Source organism: Pelophylax lessonae (genome assembly GCF_965119305.1).
Source record: "Pelophylax lessonae genome assembly, chromosome: 1".
NCBI lineage: Eukaryota > Metazoa > Chordata > Amphibia > Anura > Ranidae > Pelophylax > Pelophylax lessonae.
The window spans coordinates 435,816,670-435,836,212 of record NC_138768.1 but is presented as its reverse complement, the minus strand read 5'-3'; the positions used below and the strand labels follow the sequence as shown (position 1 = coordinate 435,836,212).

The following is a 19,543-nucleotide window of genomic DNA, read 5'->3' as shown; positions in this document are numbered from 1 at the left end:
AGATCCTGAACAGATGGGACAGACTCCCTCAGTCCTTGGATCTGAGAGTGTCTCTGTGTCACGAAACCAGAGTGGATCTTCTGTGGTGGCTTCAGTCCCCGGCGGTGGCGAACGGAAAATCCTTCCGGCCGTTGCTGTGGACAGTAATTACCACGGATACCAGCCTGTCGGGCTGGGGTGGAGTCCTGGGCAACCTGTCTGCCCAAGGCACTTGGTCGGTGGAGGAATCCTCCCTTCCTATCAACATCTTGGAATTGAGAGCGATCAGGCTGTGTCCGCTCCATTGGTTGGATCGTCTCCAGGGCCATCCTGTTCGGGTGCAGACGGACAACGCCACTGCGGTGGCGTACATCAATCACCAAGGGGGCACCAGGAGTGCCCGGGCGGCCCAGGAAGTGACCAGTATTCTGTCTTGGGCCGAGACTCATGTCCCGGCAATATCGGCAGTTCACATTCCGGGTGTGTAGAATTGGCAGGCAGATTATCTGAGCCGCCAGACCCTGGACCAGGGGGAATGGTCCCTGCAACCGGAGGTGTTTCAACTGCTGTGTGCGAGATGGGGATCCCCGGATGTGGATCTGTTCGCGTCTCGGCTAAACAACAAGGTGGACAGGTTCGTGGCAAGAACGTGCGATCCTCGGGCAGACGCCTCGGATGCGCTGGTGGTACCATGGCATCGGTATCATCTGATGTACGCCTTTCCTCCAATTCAGTTATTGTCCAGGTTCCTGCGCAGGTTGTCCTTGGAACCAACGTTGGTGATTCTGGTGGCGCTGGACTGGCCACGCCGGTCCTGGTACGCGGACATCGTTCATCTGGCAGTCGAGCCTCCATGTCGGCTGCCGATGCGAGAAGATTTACGGTCTCAGGGAGCGATCTTCCATCCTGCTTTACAGTCGCTGGCTTTAACGGCATGGCTGTTGAAAGCCAGGTCCTGAGGGACAGGGGTCTCTCCTCAGAGGTCATTCCTACCTTAATTAAGGCTAGAAAAGCGTCATCTGGTAAGATTTATTACCGTATGGGGAAAGCTTATTTTGCCTGGTGTGAGTCCAGGGGCTTCTCTCCTCGTTCGTACTCTGTGACGGGAGTGCTGGCTTTCTTTCAATCTGGTGTGGACCAGCACCTTGTGCTGGCCACAATTTAAGGGCCAGGTGTCTGCACTGGCTGTCCTTTTCCAGCGCCCAGTGGCGTCTAATTCTTTGATTTGCACCTTTTATTCAAGGTGTGCTTCATTTGGCCCCTCCATGAAGTTAGCCCTTGCCTCCATGGGACTTGAACTTGGTTCTGTCCATGTTACAACGTTCCCCGTTTGAAAACATCAGGGAAATCTCGTTACCTCTGCTGTCAAAGAAGGTTGCCTTTCTTGTGGCGATCACTTCTGCTCGCAGAGTGTCGGAGTTAGCGGCTTTGTCTTGCCGTTCCCCTTACCTGGTGGTCCATAGGGATAAGGTGGTCTTGCGACCTAATCCGTCCTTTCTTCCAAAGGTGGTTTCTGATTTTCACCTTTGAGGGCATTGTTTTGCCTTCGCTCTGTGCGAAGCCTAAGCATCCTAAGGAGGTGCTTTCCTTCCACCCTACGCCTGTCTCCAGAGTGGCTACACGGCCTCTATGGAGAAGGGCAGGACATGTTGGCACAAAGTTATTTTGCCGGTTCCAGAGTCGGAACGTTTCCAAGGTTTTTATTTAAATCCATTTACAGTTCCCAGGAAGGAAGGCAAGGTTCGTCCGATCTTGGATCTCAAGGCTCTGAACCACATTATGCGGGTTCAGAAATTTCAGATGGAGTCCATCCGCACAGTGGTAGCTTTCCTTCATCAAGGAGATCTGCTGGCTTCCAGCAGTCTCAAGGACGCCTACCTTCATATTCCAATATATGTCGGGCGTCCAGCATTTTCTTTGTTTTGCCGTGGGCGAGGATAATTTTCAATTTGTGACATTAACCTTTGGTCTCCCCTCAGCTCCTCGGGTGTTCACAAAGGTTTTGGCCCCAATGTTGGCCTTATTACAGCAGAAGGGGATTGCGGTACTAGGTTACCTGGACGATCTGGTTCTGATTCGGCGTGAAAGAAGCCGACTCGGACGTTACGGTGCGAACTCTGCAGGAGTTCAGGTGGACACTGAATTTTCAGAAATGTACGTCTCCGTCCACAAAACTGGACTACTTGCGTCTGATGCTGGACTCTGCATCAACCCAGGTGTTTCTTCCTCAGACAAAAGTTCTGAAGCTACAGGATTCTGTTCGGCTCCTGTTGTCCAACCATTGATCATCACTCGGGACTTGCATACAAGTGCTGGGTCTAATGGTCTCCACCTTCGAGGCGGTTCCGTTTGCACAGTTTCACACAAGAGGCACAAAGAGTGCCCTGGCGGCCCAGGAAGTGACTGACATCTTGAGGTGGGCAGAACGATATGTGCCGGCCCTCTTTGCTGTGCACATTCCGGGGGTAGAAAATTGGCAGGCAGACTATCTGTTGGCAGACGTTGGATCCGGAAAAATGGTCTCCGGAGGTATTTCATCAACTGTGTGTTCGGTGGGGGACCCCTAATGTGGACCTGCTGGCTTCCCATCCCAACAGGATGGTGCAGAGAATCATGTCAAGGTCTTGGGATCCTCTGACTGACGCCACGGACGCTCTGGTGGCCCCTTGGGGTCAGTATCGTCTGATTAACGCCTTCTCTCCAATACAAATTCTGTCAAGACTTCTATGCAGAATCGAGGTAGAAGGAATTCTAGTCCTTCTGGTGGCACCAGACTGGCCTCAGCGGTCTTGGTACTCAGGTCTGGTGAGGCTGGTAGCAGACGTCCCTTGGAAACTTCCCATCAGGGGAGATCTTCTGTCTCCGGGACCAATGTTCCATCCTGCTTTACGATCGCTGGCTTTAACGGCCTGGCTAGGGAAAGCCAGGGGCTGAAGAACAGAGGACTGTCGGAGTTGGTGATTCCTACACTGTTGAAAGATAGGAAATCTACCTCCTAGAAAGGTTTAACATCGAGTTTGGAAGGCATGCGGGGAGTTTTTTTCCCCGCTCCTTTTCTGTGTCTCGCCTGTTGGAGTTTCTACAGTCAGGTGTAGATCAATATTTGGCTCTGGGCTCTTTCCGCCTTGGCTATTTTTTTTTCCAAAGGCCATTGCCGGCGAAATCCTTGGTTCACACTTCTTCTGTGCAGGTAGTTTCTCCATCTAGCTCCTCCGGTGCAATCCCTAAAACCTCATTGTGATCTCAGTTTGGTACTATCGATGCTTCAAAAGCCTCCTTTTGAATATCTGGGAACTTTCTCTGCTCACTTTGTCGCAGAGGGTGGCTTTCTCAGTAGCTATTACTTCCGCACGTTGCGTGTCGGAGTTTGCTGCGCTGTCCTGTCGGTCACCTTAGTGATTCATAGGGACAAAGTGGTGTTGCGACACTGTCAGGCATTCCTTCCTAAGGTTGTCTCGGGGTCTTGAATGAAGACGTGTTACCGTCCTCATGTCCTAAGCCGAAAACATTCTAAGGAAATTGCCTTACATTCCTTAGATGTGGGAAGGGCGATTCCGGTGTACCTGGCGGTGACTGAACCAATTTTATAAAAATCCGGTTCTTTGTTCTTACAGATTGACCTCGTAAGGGCAGGCCGCATCTGCTGCCACCATTTCCAAGTGGTTTAGGCAGACGGTGGGTCAGGTTCCTCCTTTTCCCTGTTAAAGCGCATTCTACGAGGGCGCTTAGTGCCTCCTGGGCCTTCCGTCATTAGCCGTCAGTGGCTCAGGTTTGCAAGGCGGCTAATTGGTTGTCCGTACACAGATTCTCAAAATTTTATAAGGTGGATGTACTTGCATCTTCAGATGCGGCGTTTGGCACAAAGTTTTGCAGGCTGTGGTTGTAGAGGCTTCCTCTTCTTGAAGGGGAACATTTTCTCCTGGTGGTGAGCTCTAGTTGAGCTCCTGTTGTTATCTGGTTGGCTATGTTTAGCCCTGTCGGGAATTCTGCGTTTGCTGTGCTTTATTCCCACCCCTCATGTTGACACTGCTTTGGGACATCCCAATGGTCTGAAGGCTTGAAGCTGTGCCTGAAAGAGAACTGGAATTTTGTCTTAACCATAAAATCCTTTTCTCTGAGGTTCACTGATGGACACCGCACCCGCCGCTTTTTTGAGGTTGAGCGATTTGTTCTTCTGACAAACTGGAGTCCTACAGCAGGAAGTGATGGTATACCCTCTGGGTCTGCCCCAGGGGTGTAACCAAAATGGTTTCTGACTAGTCCTACTCCTTAACCGCTTGCCGCCCGCCCGCCGTCATGACGGCGGAGCGGAGCGACCATTATCCTGGGCCGCCGTCATATGACGGCGGCACTTTAAGCAGGGCAGGCGCGCGATCGCGTGCGCGCCGCCCTGCACTGCCGGTGTCGGGGTGTCCCCGGGACACCCCCCGTCACCGGCAGGGGGGAAACAGCCAATGGGCGTGGCTGTTTCCCACGTGATCGGCTGTGTTCCAATGACACAGCCGATCACAATGAAGGCGCCCACCAGATGACCGCGCATGCGCGATCGGGAGCGCGCAGCGCGGTCGTGTCGGTGGCACTGTGTTCCGTAGGAACACAGCTGTCACCGGCGGTAGTAAACAGTCACTGACAGTGACTGTTTACTATGTGATCGGCTGTGAATCCATTCACAGCCGATCACAAAATGTAAACAAAGAGCAGTAACTCAGTGTTACTAGCTCTTCTCTCCTCATACAGTTTCCAGTATGAGGGGAGAAGAACTAGAAATAGTGAGTTACTGCTCTGTACACATGTCACAAAGTAAAAATCACACAAATAAAGGTCCCCCCACACAGTCCTCAGCCCCCCCCAATGTCACCTGTCACCCAATAGTCACCTCATCAGTGCCCAGAAATTGACACCCATAACGTTCACATGTGAGCGCAGCGATCGCGGGCAGAATCACTGCGATTCTGCCCGCGATCCGGAAATCATTGCAAATCGCGGGACGCCTGTGCGTTGCCCCTGATTTGCAATAGCACCCCAAACGCTGTGCGATGTTGCCGCCATTTCCGCCTGCCGAATCGCGGTAACATCGCGCAAACATCGCATGACGCCCAAAAAAGGTACAAGAGTTTCTTTGGGGCATCATGCGTTGTTTGCGTGAGGTTACCTCGATTCGGCAGGCGGAAATGGCGGCAACATCGCACAGCGTTTGGGGTGCTATTGCAAATCACGGGCAACGCACAGGCGCCCCGCAATTTGCAATGATTTCTGGATCACGGGCAGAATCGCAGTGATTCTGCCCGCGATCGCTACGCTCACATGTGAACGTAGCCTAAAGTTCACCGGTCACCAGAGACTGCCATCAGTACCGCCGTGCACCATCGCCCGTCACCCCTCACCCATCAGTGACCATCGCCCGTCACCTGTCACCCCATCAATCACCGTCACCTGTCACCCCATCAGTCATCGTCACTTGTCACCCTATCAATTATCGTCACATGTCACCCCGTCAGTGACTGTCATCTGTCACCCCATCAATCATCATCACCTGTCACCTCATCAATCATCGTCACCTGTCACCCCATCAATCATCGTCACCTGTCACCTCATCAATCATCATCACCTGTCACCTCATCAATCATCGTCACCTGTCACCCCATCAGTCATCGTCACCTGTCACCCCATCAGACATCGTCACCTGTCACCCCGTCAGTCATCGTCACCTGTTTGCCATATACATGCAATCACTTACTGACCGCCTAACGACTATATGCGTCGGCCATTAAAAGCTAAATACTGGGGTTATGGCAGCAGATAACCCCCATAACCCCGGTATTTTTTGAAATGGCGGGCGGTCGGCTTTCAGATAAGGGTGGTCCCAGTGGCGGATTTGCCGCGGAATTACCCTTACGGTGCAGGGGAAGAGGTGCCCCCCCCCCTCCTGCCGCGTCCCAGACGTTTTCCCAGCTTACCGGACCCGCCGGCAGCGGGGAAAACTATCCGGTCCCGGATCCTCAGAGACAGGAAGTCGAGTGAGGGCAAGATGGCCTTCACTCAACTCTATGGTCTTGGAGGACCGGAGCTACGTCAAAAGACGTTGCCTAGCAACCGGTTTAAAGGGCCGCTTTTTTTTTTTGCTTTTTTTTTTTCCTCTTTCAACAATTTTTTTTTTTTTTTTTTCTTTTTTAGTGTAGTTGTGAGGTGTGAGGTCTTTTTGACCCCAGATCTCACAATAAAGAGGACCTGTCATGCCTATTTCTATTACAAGGGATGTTTACATTCCTTGTAATAGGAATAAAAATGATCAAAACATTTTTTTTTTTAAACTGTGTAAAAATAAAAAAATAATAAATAAAATAAATAGGAAAAAAAAAAAAAAAAAAAAAATTAAAGCGCCCTGTCCCCGTTAGCTCGCGCGCAGAAGCAAACGCATACGCAAGTCCCGCCCACATATGTAAACGGTGTTCAAACCATACATGTGAGGTATCGCCGCGATCGTTAGAGCGAGTGCAATAATTTGAGCCCTAGACCTCCTCTGTAACTCTAAGCTAGTAACCTGCAGAAATTTTTAAAATGTTGCCTATGGGGATTTTTAAGTACCAATGTTTGGCGCCATTCTGTGAGCATGCGCAATTTTGAAGCATGACATGTTGGGTATCTAATTACTCGGCGTAACATTATCTTTCACATTATTAAATTGGGCTAAATTTACTGTTTTCTTATTTTTTAGTTCAAAAAAGTGAATTTTTTTCAAAAAAATCGCATTTGGAAGACTGCTGCGCAAATATGGTGTGATAAAAAATATTGCAACGATCTCCATTTTATTCTCTAGGGTCTCTGCTAAAAAAAAATATATAATGTTTGGGGGTTCAAAGTAGTTTTCTAGCAAAAAAAATGATTTTAGGTTGTAAACACCAAGTGTCAAAAATAGGCCAAGTCTTAAAGTGGATAAATGGACAACTTTGTGTAAAGCGCTACTTGGATGTGAGGCCCATGTATGTGGCCAGGCTGTGAAAAAGTGTTACACATGTGGTATCGCCATACTCAGGAGGAATAGCAGAATGTATTTTGGGGTGCAAGTTTTGCTATGTACATGCGATGTGTTAGAAATATTGCATAAATGGACAGCTTTGTGTAAAAAAAATGTGTTCATTTTCTTTCCACATTTTCCAAAAACTTGTGGAAAAAAATGACATATTCAAAAGACTCATTATGCCTCAAAAATTATACGTTGGGCTGTTTGCTTTCCAAAATGGGGTCATTTTATGGGGGTTTCCATTGTCCTGGTGCTCCAGGGCCTTCAAAAGTGCGATAGGTTGTCAGGAAATTATATGTGTAATTTGTGCTCCTAGAATGCCGGACGCTGCTACTCGGATGTTAGGACTCTGTATGTGGCCAGGCTGTGAAAAAGTCTCACACATGTGGTATCGCCATACTCAGGCGGAGTAGTAGAATGTGTTTTGGGGTGTAGTTGCAAGTATACATGTGCTGTGTGAGAGAAATAACCTGTTAATACGGCAATTTGTAAAAAAAAAAAAAAAAATAAATCTTCATTTTGCAAAGCATTGTGGGAAAAAATGACAACTTCAAAAAACTCATCATGCCCCTTATTAAATACATTGGAATGTCTACTTTCCAAAAAGGGGTCATTTGGGGGGTATTTGTACTTTCCTGACCTTTTAGTGTCTCAAGAAATGAGATAGGCCTTCAGTACATCAGGTGTGATCAAGTGTGATCAATTTTCAATGAATAGCACCATAACTTGTGGACTCTATAACTTTCACAAAGACCAAATAATATACACTTATTTGGGTTTTTTTTACCAAAGATAAGTAGCAGTGTAAATTTTGGCCAAAATTTGTGAAGAAAAATGACTAATTTGCAAAATTTTATGACAGAAACAAAGAAAAATGCGTTTTTTCACGATATTTTCAGTCTTTTTTTATTTATAGCACAAAAAATAAAAAACCCAGTATTGATCAAATACCATCAAAAGAAAGCTCTATTTGTGTGAAAAAAAGGACACAATTTTTGTATGGGTACAGTGTTGCATGACTGAGTAATTCTCAGTCAAAGTGTGAGAGTGCTGAAAGCTGAAAATCGGTCTGGGCAGGAAGGGGGTGAAAGTGCACTGTAGGCAAGTGGTTAAGAGAGAGCATAAAGCCCAATGGTCTGAGGACTTTAAGCTGTGTCCATCATTGAACCTCAGAGAAAAGGATTTTACGGTAAGACAAAAATCCAGTTTTCTTTAGTTCGACGAACACAGCTCCTGGTCTTCATAACCATTGTTTTATACTGCCCCCTACAGGAGTAGGAAACTAGGCAGAAAAGAATTCTGGCTACACCCATGGGCAGTCCCAAGAGGTATACTCCCTCTCTCTGCTATAGCCACTATATGCCTAGTCAGGAGTAAGGACCTAGTTCCTTGCTGGGATCTTTGGTCCTGGCAATTTTTTCTTTTTAGATTTTTTTTTTTGTTTTTTTTTTTGTTTTTTTTTTACTCCTGGATTTTTCATGTGAGATCTGCAATCATCTGCCGGAAAGGGCAACTGGCTGGATAATCTAGATCCGGTGGTCATCCAAGTTTGGCCAGTGAGCGTGCGCAGACCTCTTTTGCGCTAGGTCGGCCGCAACATAGACCCACTGGACAAGGGCTGGCCTGCAAGTTAAACGCCTCGCGAGAACGCATACAACCAGGTCTTGGCCTGAGTCGCAGCATTCATCCTGGCTGACAGCCCCCCAATTCGATGGAGAGGGGTTCTGTCTGGAGCAGTGCTCGTCTGGTTCCTCGTATGGTGAGGAGCTGTTCTCCCCCTGGAGGGTTTTGGGGTGGATGTGGGCCCCTCTTCAGGACAGTCGGACACCCGGGTTCCCCTTCTTACCGCAGTCATCCCCCCACAGTGGTTATGATATGAGTAAGCGATCAACATTATCGTGAAACGCGTCAATCAATGTACTTGTTCCTGTGATGTATTGTCAAGTTTGTTACCTGTGGTGAGGCATAAACACTTCCATGTTTTCATCTTAAACCTGAGTGCGGTCAACTACTTTGTTTTGAAGGCACCCCCATTGCCAAGTCCCTCATTCTACCCCTCCACGCTGGGACTGTTTGGGTGGTCTTGCCACTTTCCTGGGATGGGCAGAGCACTAATTGGTGATGGGGACTTTGGGAGTGCGGGGAGGGGGGGGAATTGTACCTGGTGGGGTGGGTTCCTGCCAGGGCCCTCTGTTCTGCCTGAATCTGTCCTTGAGGTCTGGTCTCCCTCCTGGGTCCCTGTAAGCCTCCTGGTGCCGTTTGGGCCGCCTTTTTGTTGTAGCCTGTGTGTTTGTAGGGTTGTCCAGTGCGCAATCAATTGGACAATTCCACGGCTGTGGCTTATGTCAATCACCAAGGGGGCACAAGAAGTGTCCTGATGGCTCTGGAGGTAGCGGGCATTCTAAGGTGGGCAGAACGGTTCGTCTCGGCTCAACAGAAAGATCCAGAGGTTTGTGGCTCAGTCAAGGGTTCTTGTAGTGGACGCAGGCCCCTCTGGCCCCCGTGGGGTCAGTATCATCTGATTTACGCCTTCCCTCCTCTCAAGCTTCTGCCCAGACTTCTACACAGGATCGAGGCAGAAGGAATTTCCGCTCATCTTAGTGGCTCTGGACTGGCCTCGCCACGCTTGATACGCCAATGTTCCTTGGCAGCTTCCTCTCAGGGAGAATCTGCTGCCCAAGGACCAATCTTCCATCCTGCTTTACAGTCGCTGGCTTTGACGCCTTGGCTGTTGAACGCCAGGTGCTGAAGGATAGGGGTTTATCTGAGTCGGTGATTCCTACACTGTTGAAAGCTAGGAAATCTACCTCTAGGAAGATCTACCATCGTATGTGGAAGACGTACATTGCGTGGTGTGAGTCTCTTGCGATTTCTACTTGGCTCATATCTTGACCTTCCTTCAACGGGGGTTGAACAGAAATTGGCCTCGAGTACCATCAAGGGCCAGGTGTCAGCTTTGATGGTCTTCTTCCAACAACCTTTGGCCACACACTCCCTGGTGCATACCTTTCTTCAGGGTGTCCACCATTTGGTTCCTCCAGTGGGGGCTCAGTTGCCGCCTTGGGATTTTAATTTGGTGCTTTCTGCTCTACAGAAGCCTCCATTTGAAAACATTTAGGAGATTCCCCTGCTTACCCTGTCCAAGAAGGTGGCCTTTTTAGTGGCTATTACCTTTGCACGCAGGGTGTCGGAACTGGCTGCATTCTATCGTTCACCTTCCCTGGTGATTCACAGGGATAAGGTTTCTTCACCCCTTTCCGTCGTTCCTTCCAAAGGTTGTCTCTGATTTTTCATTTGAATAAAGACATTGTGTGATTCTCTGTGTCCCAGGCCTAAACATTAAAAGGAAATTGCCTTGCGTGCCTTGGCTGTGGTCTGGGCAATTAGGCTGTACCTGGCATCTACAGAGTCTTTCAGGAAGTCAGACTCTCTCTTTTTGCTCATGGATGGACCTCAAAGGGTTGTCCGCTTCTTCTGCGACCATTTCCAGATGGATCAGACAGACGGTGGTTCAGGCCTATTTCATCAGGGGTCAGGTTCCTCCTTTCCCTGTCAAAGCGCACTCTAATTGGGCGATTAGTGCCTCCTGGGCTTTGTCATCAGGCGTCAGTGACGCAGGTTTGCAGGGCGGCCACCTGGTCGTCGGTGAACATTTTTACAAAGTTTTATAAAGTGGATGTGTTTGGCATCTGCAGATGCTTCTTTTGGCAGCAAGGTTTTGTATGCTGCTTTTTTTTTAGAGAACCTGATCCTCTCTGAAGGTGCATTTGTTTTGTTTTTTTTTTTTTTTGTTTTTTCAGATGGGCTCCAGTTGCTTGGTTGATCTCCTGTTGACTGGTTGGCTAATGTTTAGCCTTGGGAATTCTTTTTTTTTTTTTTTTGTTCCCACCCCTCATGTTTAAGGGCTCTTTCACACGGTCCGCCTCCGTAGGCGGATCCGTGTTGCTCAGCGGGGATCGATCCGCGATCCCCGCTGAGCCGGGCGGATGACAGCTCCGTCTCCGCTTGCAGAGCGGAGAGGGAGGTGTCTCAGCACCCGCTGCCCTCTATGGGGGATCGGAGGAGAGTGGACCGCTTGTCCGCTCTCATCAGATCCGCTCCGCTCCAATTACTGAACGGATGGAAAAATAGGGTTTCCATCCGTCCAGATTTCAGCACAGGATCGGATGCGGATTGCAGCGGGTGTCAGCGGAGGTGTCTCCGCTGACACCCGCTGCCCCATAGAGCTGCATGGAGGATCCGATCAGATCCGCCTAAAAAACTGACAGGCGGATCTGATCGGACCGCCCGTGTGAAAGAGCCCTTACACTGCTTTGGGATGTCCCAATGGTTATGCATATCAGAAGCTGTGTCCTTCAATGAATGAAAGATAAAATGGTATTTTTGACTTACTGAAATATCAATTTCTCTGATGTTGATTGAAGGACACAGCACCCACCCCTCTGTGGAGTTATAATTCTCCTGACACTGCATGTAAAAAAAAAAACTGAGTGCCTATAGCAGAAAGAGGGGATATGCCCCCTGGGACTGCCCATGGGTGTAGCCAGAATTATTTTCTGCGTAGTGTCCTACTCCTGTAGGGGGTGTTATAACCCAATGTTTATGAATATCATGAGCTGTGTCCATCAATGAACATCAGAGAAAGATTTTAGGTAAGTAAAAAATCCCTTTTATTGACATGTGTGCAAGGATCCTTTGTGGTACAACAGTATGACATGATGTGTCTACAGTGTAATACTGACAGCTCAAAACTGCTCATTACACATGGAGAGCTTTTGTCAGTTTCCTAGTAAAATTCATGGAGACTGGCAGGGTTTCCTTATTGAGATTTATACACTGGTATGGTTTGCAGCAATCCATGTACACCTTCTAAAGTGACTGTGCTTTGAAGAAGCCTTTCTTGCGTGAGCTGGAGTGCCTGGAGGCGCATGTATTAATCATAAAATGTGGTGAATAATTTATTTGTCCTGGGCTATCTAACAGCTTGTTCTCATTTCCTCCAGGGTTCAGAATTCTATATCTGGGACAATGAAATCTAAAATTGTGGCCTATGTCATAGCCTTGGCATTGCACATCTCTGATTTTCAGGTGGATCTGACGTGTTTACAGATGGACTTGAGACTAACAGAAAACAGGTAATGGTGTCTAATAACTGCATAGATTGCATATTAAAAGTGTAAAAACTTTACACTGTCCATTTGAGAAAACCTATATTCTAACCTTACATCAGCCATTCGTTTTTCAGCAATTAATTAGTTGTGCCAGAGAGTTTAAAGAAAATGTCCTAATAAAAGTTTAATTCAAGTTTTTAAAAGCTTTTTAAATTTGCCTCTCAATGCAGTATACCTGCAGTATTTGACTCTTGAAGAATTTTGATGTTGAGGACGAGGCAAACTTTGTGTTATACACCTTGGTAATCCATCTTTGCTATCTGATTTTGTGGGGTTTTCATGCTTTGATATTGTGTGAATTTTCGGTTGTTTGCCTCCCGCTGCCTGTATCTTTCACAATGTTTAGGCAGGTAAAGTATAAAACTAGTATGCAGGCTAAACATGAACGGCCAGCAATTTCTGTACTTTAAATTATAATGCCTGGTCCTATTCTTCAGTGCCATACGTGCAGCACAATGTAAAATGCAAAAATCTGAAGCTAATATGACCCTAGTCAGCAAAATCTGCCTTTTTCCTTATCTGAGGCGTTTATAAAAGTGCAATTTCTGTTTTGTATTTTGTTAAGAAAATCTACTCACCATACTTCCACCTTCTGCCCTGTTTTTTTTTTTCTAAATACACATCTCACTGTGTTTCATGACCACCAATCGAATTATTTACTTTCCTAATACAGTATGGGAAAACAAACTAATCCTCCTGACAGACACAAAGATATAAAGTATTAAAAAAGCTCCTCTGTTAACACACTCTCTTCCAGAATTCCATTCTGTGACTGTGGTGGAGCATTAGAGTATAAGCTCCTCCTGTGCAGAGACTGATATGACTGGTTTATTGTTTTCTATGCAGCAAAGTGGAATGTGAGGAAAAATATACTTTTGTCCAACAAGCATACTTATTTATGTAATAGCAGTTTTCAGTAGTTCCTTACCTGAACAAATGCTCCTGTGCTTCTTCCTCCATCCTCAACATCTGGGTGGAACTACACTGCTCAAAAAAATTAAAGGAACACTTTTTATCTAGAATATAGCATCAAGTCAATTAAACCCCTGGGATATTGATTTGGTAAGGTAAGTAGCAGAGGGGGTTGTTAATCAGATTCAGCTACTTTGGGGGTTAATGAAATTGACAGACAGGTCCACTAGATGGGCAACAATTATACTACCTCCAAAACAGAATGGTTTTATAGATGGAGTCCACTGAAATGTTTTCCCCTACTCCTCTCTTCTGACTGTTTGTCACTAGTTTTGCATTTGACTGGGGTCAGTGTCGTTACTGGTAGCGTGAGGCGATACCTGGACCCTATAGAGTTTGCACAGGCAGTCCAACTCCTCCAGGATGGCACATCAATATGTGCCATTGCCAAAGGGTTTTCTGTGTCTCCTACCACAGTCTCAAGAGCATGGAGGAGATTCTAGGAGAGCTGGACAGGGTCAAAGAAGGTCCTTAACCCATCAGTAGGACCAGTATCTCTGCTCCTTTGTGCAAGGAGGAACAGGATGAGCACTGGCAGAGCCCTACAAAATTACCTCAGGCAGGTCACTGGTGTGAATGTCTCTGACCAAATAGTCAGAAACAGACTTCAGGAGGGCGGCCTGAGAGCCCAACGTCCTCTAGTGGGCCCTGTGCTCACTTCCCGGTACTGTGAAGCTCGATTAGCATTTGCCATTGAACACCAGAAGTAACATTGTTCAGTATTACCGGTTAGGTGGTGGGTCAATGATAGTGTGGGGAGGCATATCCATGAAGGAACGCACAGACCTCTACAGGCTAGACAAGGGCACCCTGACTGTCATTAGGTATTGGGATTAAATCTTTGGACTCATTGTCGGACCCTATGCTGGTGCAGTGGGTCCTGGGTTCTTCCTGGTGCACGACAATGCCCGGCCTCATGTGGCAAGAGTATTCAGCCAGTTCCTGGAGGATGAAGGAATTGATACCATTAAATGGCACCCATGCTTGCCTGACCTCAATCCAATAGAACACCTCTGGGACATTATGTTTTGGTCCAACTGACACCACCAGGTTGCACCTCAGTCTGTTCAGGAGCTCAGTGATGCCATGGTCCAGATCTGGGAGGAAATACCATAGGACACCATACGTCGTCTCATTAGGAGCATGCCCCGATGTTGTCAGGCATGCATACAAGCATTTGGGGGCCATACAAACTACTGAGTACCATTTTGAGTTGCTGCAATGAAATTTTAGCAAAATGGACTAGCCTGCTGCATCATTTTTTCACTTTGATTTTTGGGGTGTCTTTGAGTTCAGCTCTCTGTAGGTTGATAATTTTAATTTCCAAATGATGTGGCATCCTTTGATTCCTAACATTACCCAGTTGATATCAGTATTGATATCCAGCAGGATATTTTTCCCCATGGAGCTCTGATGTGTTTTTAAAGTGTTCCTTTTTTTGAGCAGTGTATTTTATGGCTGTTGGGTAGGAGATCATTCCACCCAATAGGCAGTGCCAGGTGCTGAAATGCGGCAGACAGAAAACTTCTGGGAATAATCTGGGAAAAATCTGATCTCTCCCATTATAAAGGAACTGGATTTGCTTTTGCCCTGGGGGGGGGGGGGTTAATTCTCCCTCCAGTTCTGACTGCCATGCCTGTTCTGGTGTGAACACTTGGTAGGCAGACTTCCACTTGTTTAGAACCTCTGTTGCAGGTAGGGGATGTCAGACATGGCCCTCCCTGACCCAGGTTCAGTCATGTACTATGTTGCTTAATCTCAAGTCTGATTCCAAAAGCCTTCACAGTGAATGCTGTGGTGATTCTGTACCTTCAGTTCATCCCAAACTATAATCCCAATACTCAGGACCAGACTTCTCATAAAATCTACCTTTGAATTTGGATATGGTACAAAAACCTAGGTTGCCTTCACAGGCTGTACTCCCAAGGAACAAATCCCAGTAATTCTGTGAGGTCTCAACCTTGTAATTTTCTTTCCCTAGGTTTACTCACATCCTTGCCTTCTGATCGCTATTGCTTCTGTGTGCCAATCCTGAGGTCTTCCCAGGTACAGAGCCTTTTCTTGGCTTTATTAGGGACAATGTGGTTTTGAGACCAGGGCCTCTTTTCTTCCTAGGGTGTTTTTGTTCATAATACACTCTGAGCAGGATTTTTGTTCTGCTTTCTATCTGACAAGCTTGTGTAAATCCTCAAGCAGTTTCCTTTCAAATATTTGAATGTGACAACACACTGTTCAAGTTTCTCTCAGTGGCCATTCCTTTTTGTTTGACTCTGATGCCAATTTTTCAGTTGTAAGGCAATTCATGCTGCTCTGAGCTGTAGAGCCCTCCCTAACCCATTGTTACATGGACCTGTTGGCATTGGTTTCATGTATTGCCCTCAGACTGCTTTGGGACTGTATGATTCAGAAAATTAGATTTTTTGACTTTCCTGTAAAATGTATTTATTTTTTTCTTGAAGGTACAGTACAGGGCTCAGATCCCTCCCTTCTGTTCCTTATGATCTTTGCATTGTTTGCTACAAAAGTGAGGTTAGCTGCTGGTAGAGGGGTTACAGTGCCTTGAGAAAGTATTCATACCCTTTGAAATTTTCCACATTTTGTCATGTTATAACCAAAAACGTAAATGTATTTTATTGGGATATTATGTGATAAACCAACACAAACATGATAAATGGTTTTCACCTTTGTTTTTTTTTGTTTTTTTACAAATATCTGAAGTGCATTTTTTATTCAGCCCCCTTGGAGTCAATACTTTGTAGAACCACTTTTGGCTGCAATTACAGCTGCATGTATTTTGGGGTATTTCTCTGTCAGCTTTGCACATCTACAGAGTGACATTTTTTACCATTCTTCTTTGCAAAATAGCTCAAGCTCTCTCAGATTGGCTGGAGAGCGTCTATGAACAGCAATTTTCAAGTCTTGCCACAGATTCTCAATTGGATTTAGGTCTGAACTTTGACTGGGCCATTCTAACAGATGAATATGCTTTGATCTAAACCATTCCATTGTAGCTCTGGCTGTATGTTTAGGGTCGTTGTCCTGCTGGAAGGTGAACCTAAACCCCAGTCTCAAGTCTTTTGCAGATTCTAACAGGCTTTCTTCTAAGATTGCCAGGTATTTGTCTCCATCCATCTTCCCGTTAACTCTGACCAGCTTCCCTGTCTCTGCTGGAGAAAAACATCCCCACAAAATGATGCTGCCACTACCATGTTTTACAGGGTGATGTCCAGTGTTAGTTTCCTGTCAAACAGTGTTTTTTCTTTTAGGCCAGAGCACCTTCTTCCACATGTTTGCCGTGACCCCCCACATGGCGTCTAACTGCAAACTGGACTTCTTATGGCTTTCTTTTAACAATGGCTTTTTTTTCTTGCCACTTCCATAAAGGCCAGATTTGTAGAGTGCAAAGTTGTCCTGTAGACAGATTCTCCCACCTGAGCTGTGGCTCTCTGCAGCTCCTCCAGAGTTACCATGGGCCTCTTGGCTGCTTCTCTGATTAATGCTTTCCTTGCCCAGCCTGTTAGGTTAGGTGGACAGCTATGTCTTGGTTGGTTTGCGGTTGTGCCATACTCTTTCTATTTTTATATGATTAATTGAACTGTGCTCCGTTAGATGTTCAAAGCTTGGGATATTTTTTTTTTTTTTTTATAACCTAACCCTACTTTAAACTTATCCACAACTTTACCCCTGACTTGCCTGGTGTGTTCCCTGGCCTTCATGATGCTGTTTGTTCAGTAAGGTTCTCTAACACACCTCACAGAAATAACAGCTGTATTTTTACTAAGATTAAATTACACACAGGGATACTCTATTTACGAATTGGTTGACTTATGAAGGCAATTGGGTCCACTAGATTTTAGTTAGTGGCATCAGAGTAAAGGGAGCTGAATACAAATGCACGCCACAATTTTCAGATATTTATTTGTTAAAAATGTTTTAAACCATTTATCATTTTCCTTCCACTTCGCAATTATGTGCCACTTTGGGTTTGTCTATCCCAACGTTTACGTTTTGGTTGTAACATGACAAAATTTTGAAAATTTGAAGGGGTATGAATATTTTTTCAATGCACTGTATAGAGGGGATGTCCCTGCCCATTTTTTTTTTTTTTTGTTTAACAGTGCCTAGTTACCTGAAGATATCTGCCTGTAACCCATGGTAAGGACTAAAGCGGGGTATACACTTGTTAATTTTCAGCTGACGCTGACAGAATTAAAGTCCATGTGTAACCCTCCCTGTTCAACAGAAGCTGGTCATTTGATCAGTGCATGTAGCCAATAGCTGCAGTGCTGATCTGTGTATTTTGATGGAGAGCACTCCCTGCTGTCAGGACACAATAGCGCAGTGGGGGGAGATTCCCATATCCACAGCGCTTGTGTGGATGCTGGAATCTGTCAGTTGTTTTTTTTTCTTGTTCAACCTGCTGTAAGTTCTTTTAATTTAGTCTGTATGTGTATACCCCAATTAGTCTTGTGTCCTGTTTTGTACACCAAGAAAAAAGTCAAAAAGCCTTTTTATTTTTTTTACAATCATCCTGTTGAAATTTTCATATCTTCGCATTTTTCGTGGATTGTGTGCCTAAAGGTATGTGCTCCTAAAGCAGTTGCCCATAGCAGCATTAAACAAATCTTCACTGCAATAAGGATAATGTAATCTCTATAGAGGTACACTATTGTGCAAACGTTTTAGGCATGTGTAAAAAAAAAAAAAAAAAACACTATAAATTAAGAATGCTTTTAGAACTGTTAATGGTTTTATTTTTATCAATTTAAAAAAATGACTAGTAAATGGAAAAAAAGAGAAATCTAAATCCGTATTTGGTGTGACCACCCTTTGACTTCAAAACAGCATCAGTTCTAGGTACACTTGCATAAAGTTTATTTTTTTTGAAGGAACTCTGTAGGTAGGTTGTTACAAACATCTTTGTGTAATCCCAGACAGACTCAATATTGAGATCAGGGTTCTTCTGTTGGCAGGCATCCCAACCTGCAAAAGCGAATTTCAGGGAGGTAGCACTCTGCGCCGCCGCCCCCCCCCCCCCCCTACTAATTTAACACAACTAGAGGATGATCAAATGAAATGCAATAAGTATACAGAGGTTTACTTCTTCTGAAAGATATTAAAGGAACGCTCTAACCACCGTGAACACTTCAGTGATTTGAAGTGATCATGGCGGTAGGAGTCAGAAACCCTACACATGCTGGGATATTTACAGTTCTGTACTGGGGGATAGTTGCACCCCTAGTACATATGACTTAAGCAAGCCAGAAAATGTCATGTCCTTATTCATACATGTATGAACAAGGAACATGACATATTATGACAAAACACAACTAGTTATTAAAAAACATATTGCAACAATTTACACGTGCTAATGCACATTACTGCTGGTGCTGCTGGTGGGTAATGCTGGTCAAGCAGGTACTGCTGGAGGAAGCAGCGGCTGCAGTAGGGAGCAGAGCCACTGCTTCCTGTATGGCTCCTGTCACAGGCAGAGTGCATTTCATATCACTGTGCCTGTGACAGAGCCAGAACTATACAGGAAGCAGGGGTTCTGTCACTGACTCAGCAGACATCCTTAGTCTCCCACGGTACCTAGGAGATTGCACAGCGATTGCGGGTATCCGTGAGCCACTGGCCGAAGGCGAGAAACTTCGGCAAGTCGCGGGAGACTTGATGTCTGTGTTGGGGCCAAACCATCACTTCCCTGATTTATTGTTCTTTACACTGAAGGTTCTTAATGACATTGGCTGTATTTGGGTTTATTGTCCTGCTGTAGAATACATTTGAGGCCAATCACACACCTCCCTGATGCTATGGCATAATGAATAAGTATGTGCCTGTATTTCTCATTATTGAGAACCTCCTTAATCCTGAGTAAATCTCCAGTTTTATTTGCAGAAATGCAACTCCAGGCTTGCAAGGAACCTCCACCATGCTTCACTGTTGCCTGCAGACATGTATTATTATTATACCACTCCCCAGCCCTTCAGTGAAAAAACTGCCTTCTGCAACAGCCAAATATTTAAAATATTGACTCATCAGTCCAAAGCACCTGTTGCCATTTTTCTGCACCCTAGTTCCTATGTTTTTGTTCATTGTTGACACTCCTCAATACTACCATGAAGACCACTTCTGGCCAGACTTCTCTGGACAGTAGATGGGTGTACCTGGGTCCCACCAGTCCTGTGCTGATGGTGCTGTTGGACATCTTCCAATGTTCAAGGCATGATGTGTGGTGTTTTTTTTTTATCTGCTTCCTTGGTGGACAGCTGTCTATGGTCCTCAGCATTGCTCATTTTATTAATGCTTCTTCAAAACGGTCTTCCACAACCCTCACCTTTTGTAGCAGAGTTTGGCTCCTTCTCACAGTTTTAAGCCTCCTACACAGCTGTTCCTGTCT

The 19,543-nt window shown here is 45.9% G+C and overlaps 1 protein-coding gene across 1 annotated transcript in view; it reads left to right on the top strand.

The window, feature by feature from the left end:
• The window catches only part of POLR1E (RNA polymerase I subunit E), an 88,460-nt gene that overhangs the window by 58,668 nt on the left and 10,249 nt on the right, over positions 1 to 19,543 (top strand). Inside the window, exon 11 of the mRNA XM_082265268.1 lies at positions 12,004 to 12,135. Within this exon, the coding sequence (XP_082121394.1) occupies positions 12,004 to 12,135 (132 nt within the window). The remainder of the gene's footprint in view (positions 1 to 12,003; positions 12,136 to 19,543) is intronic.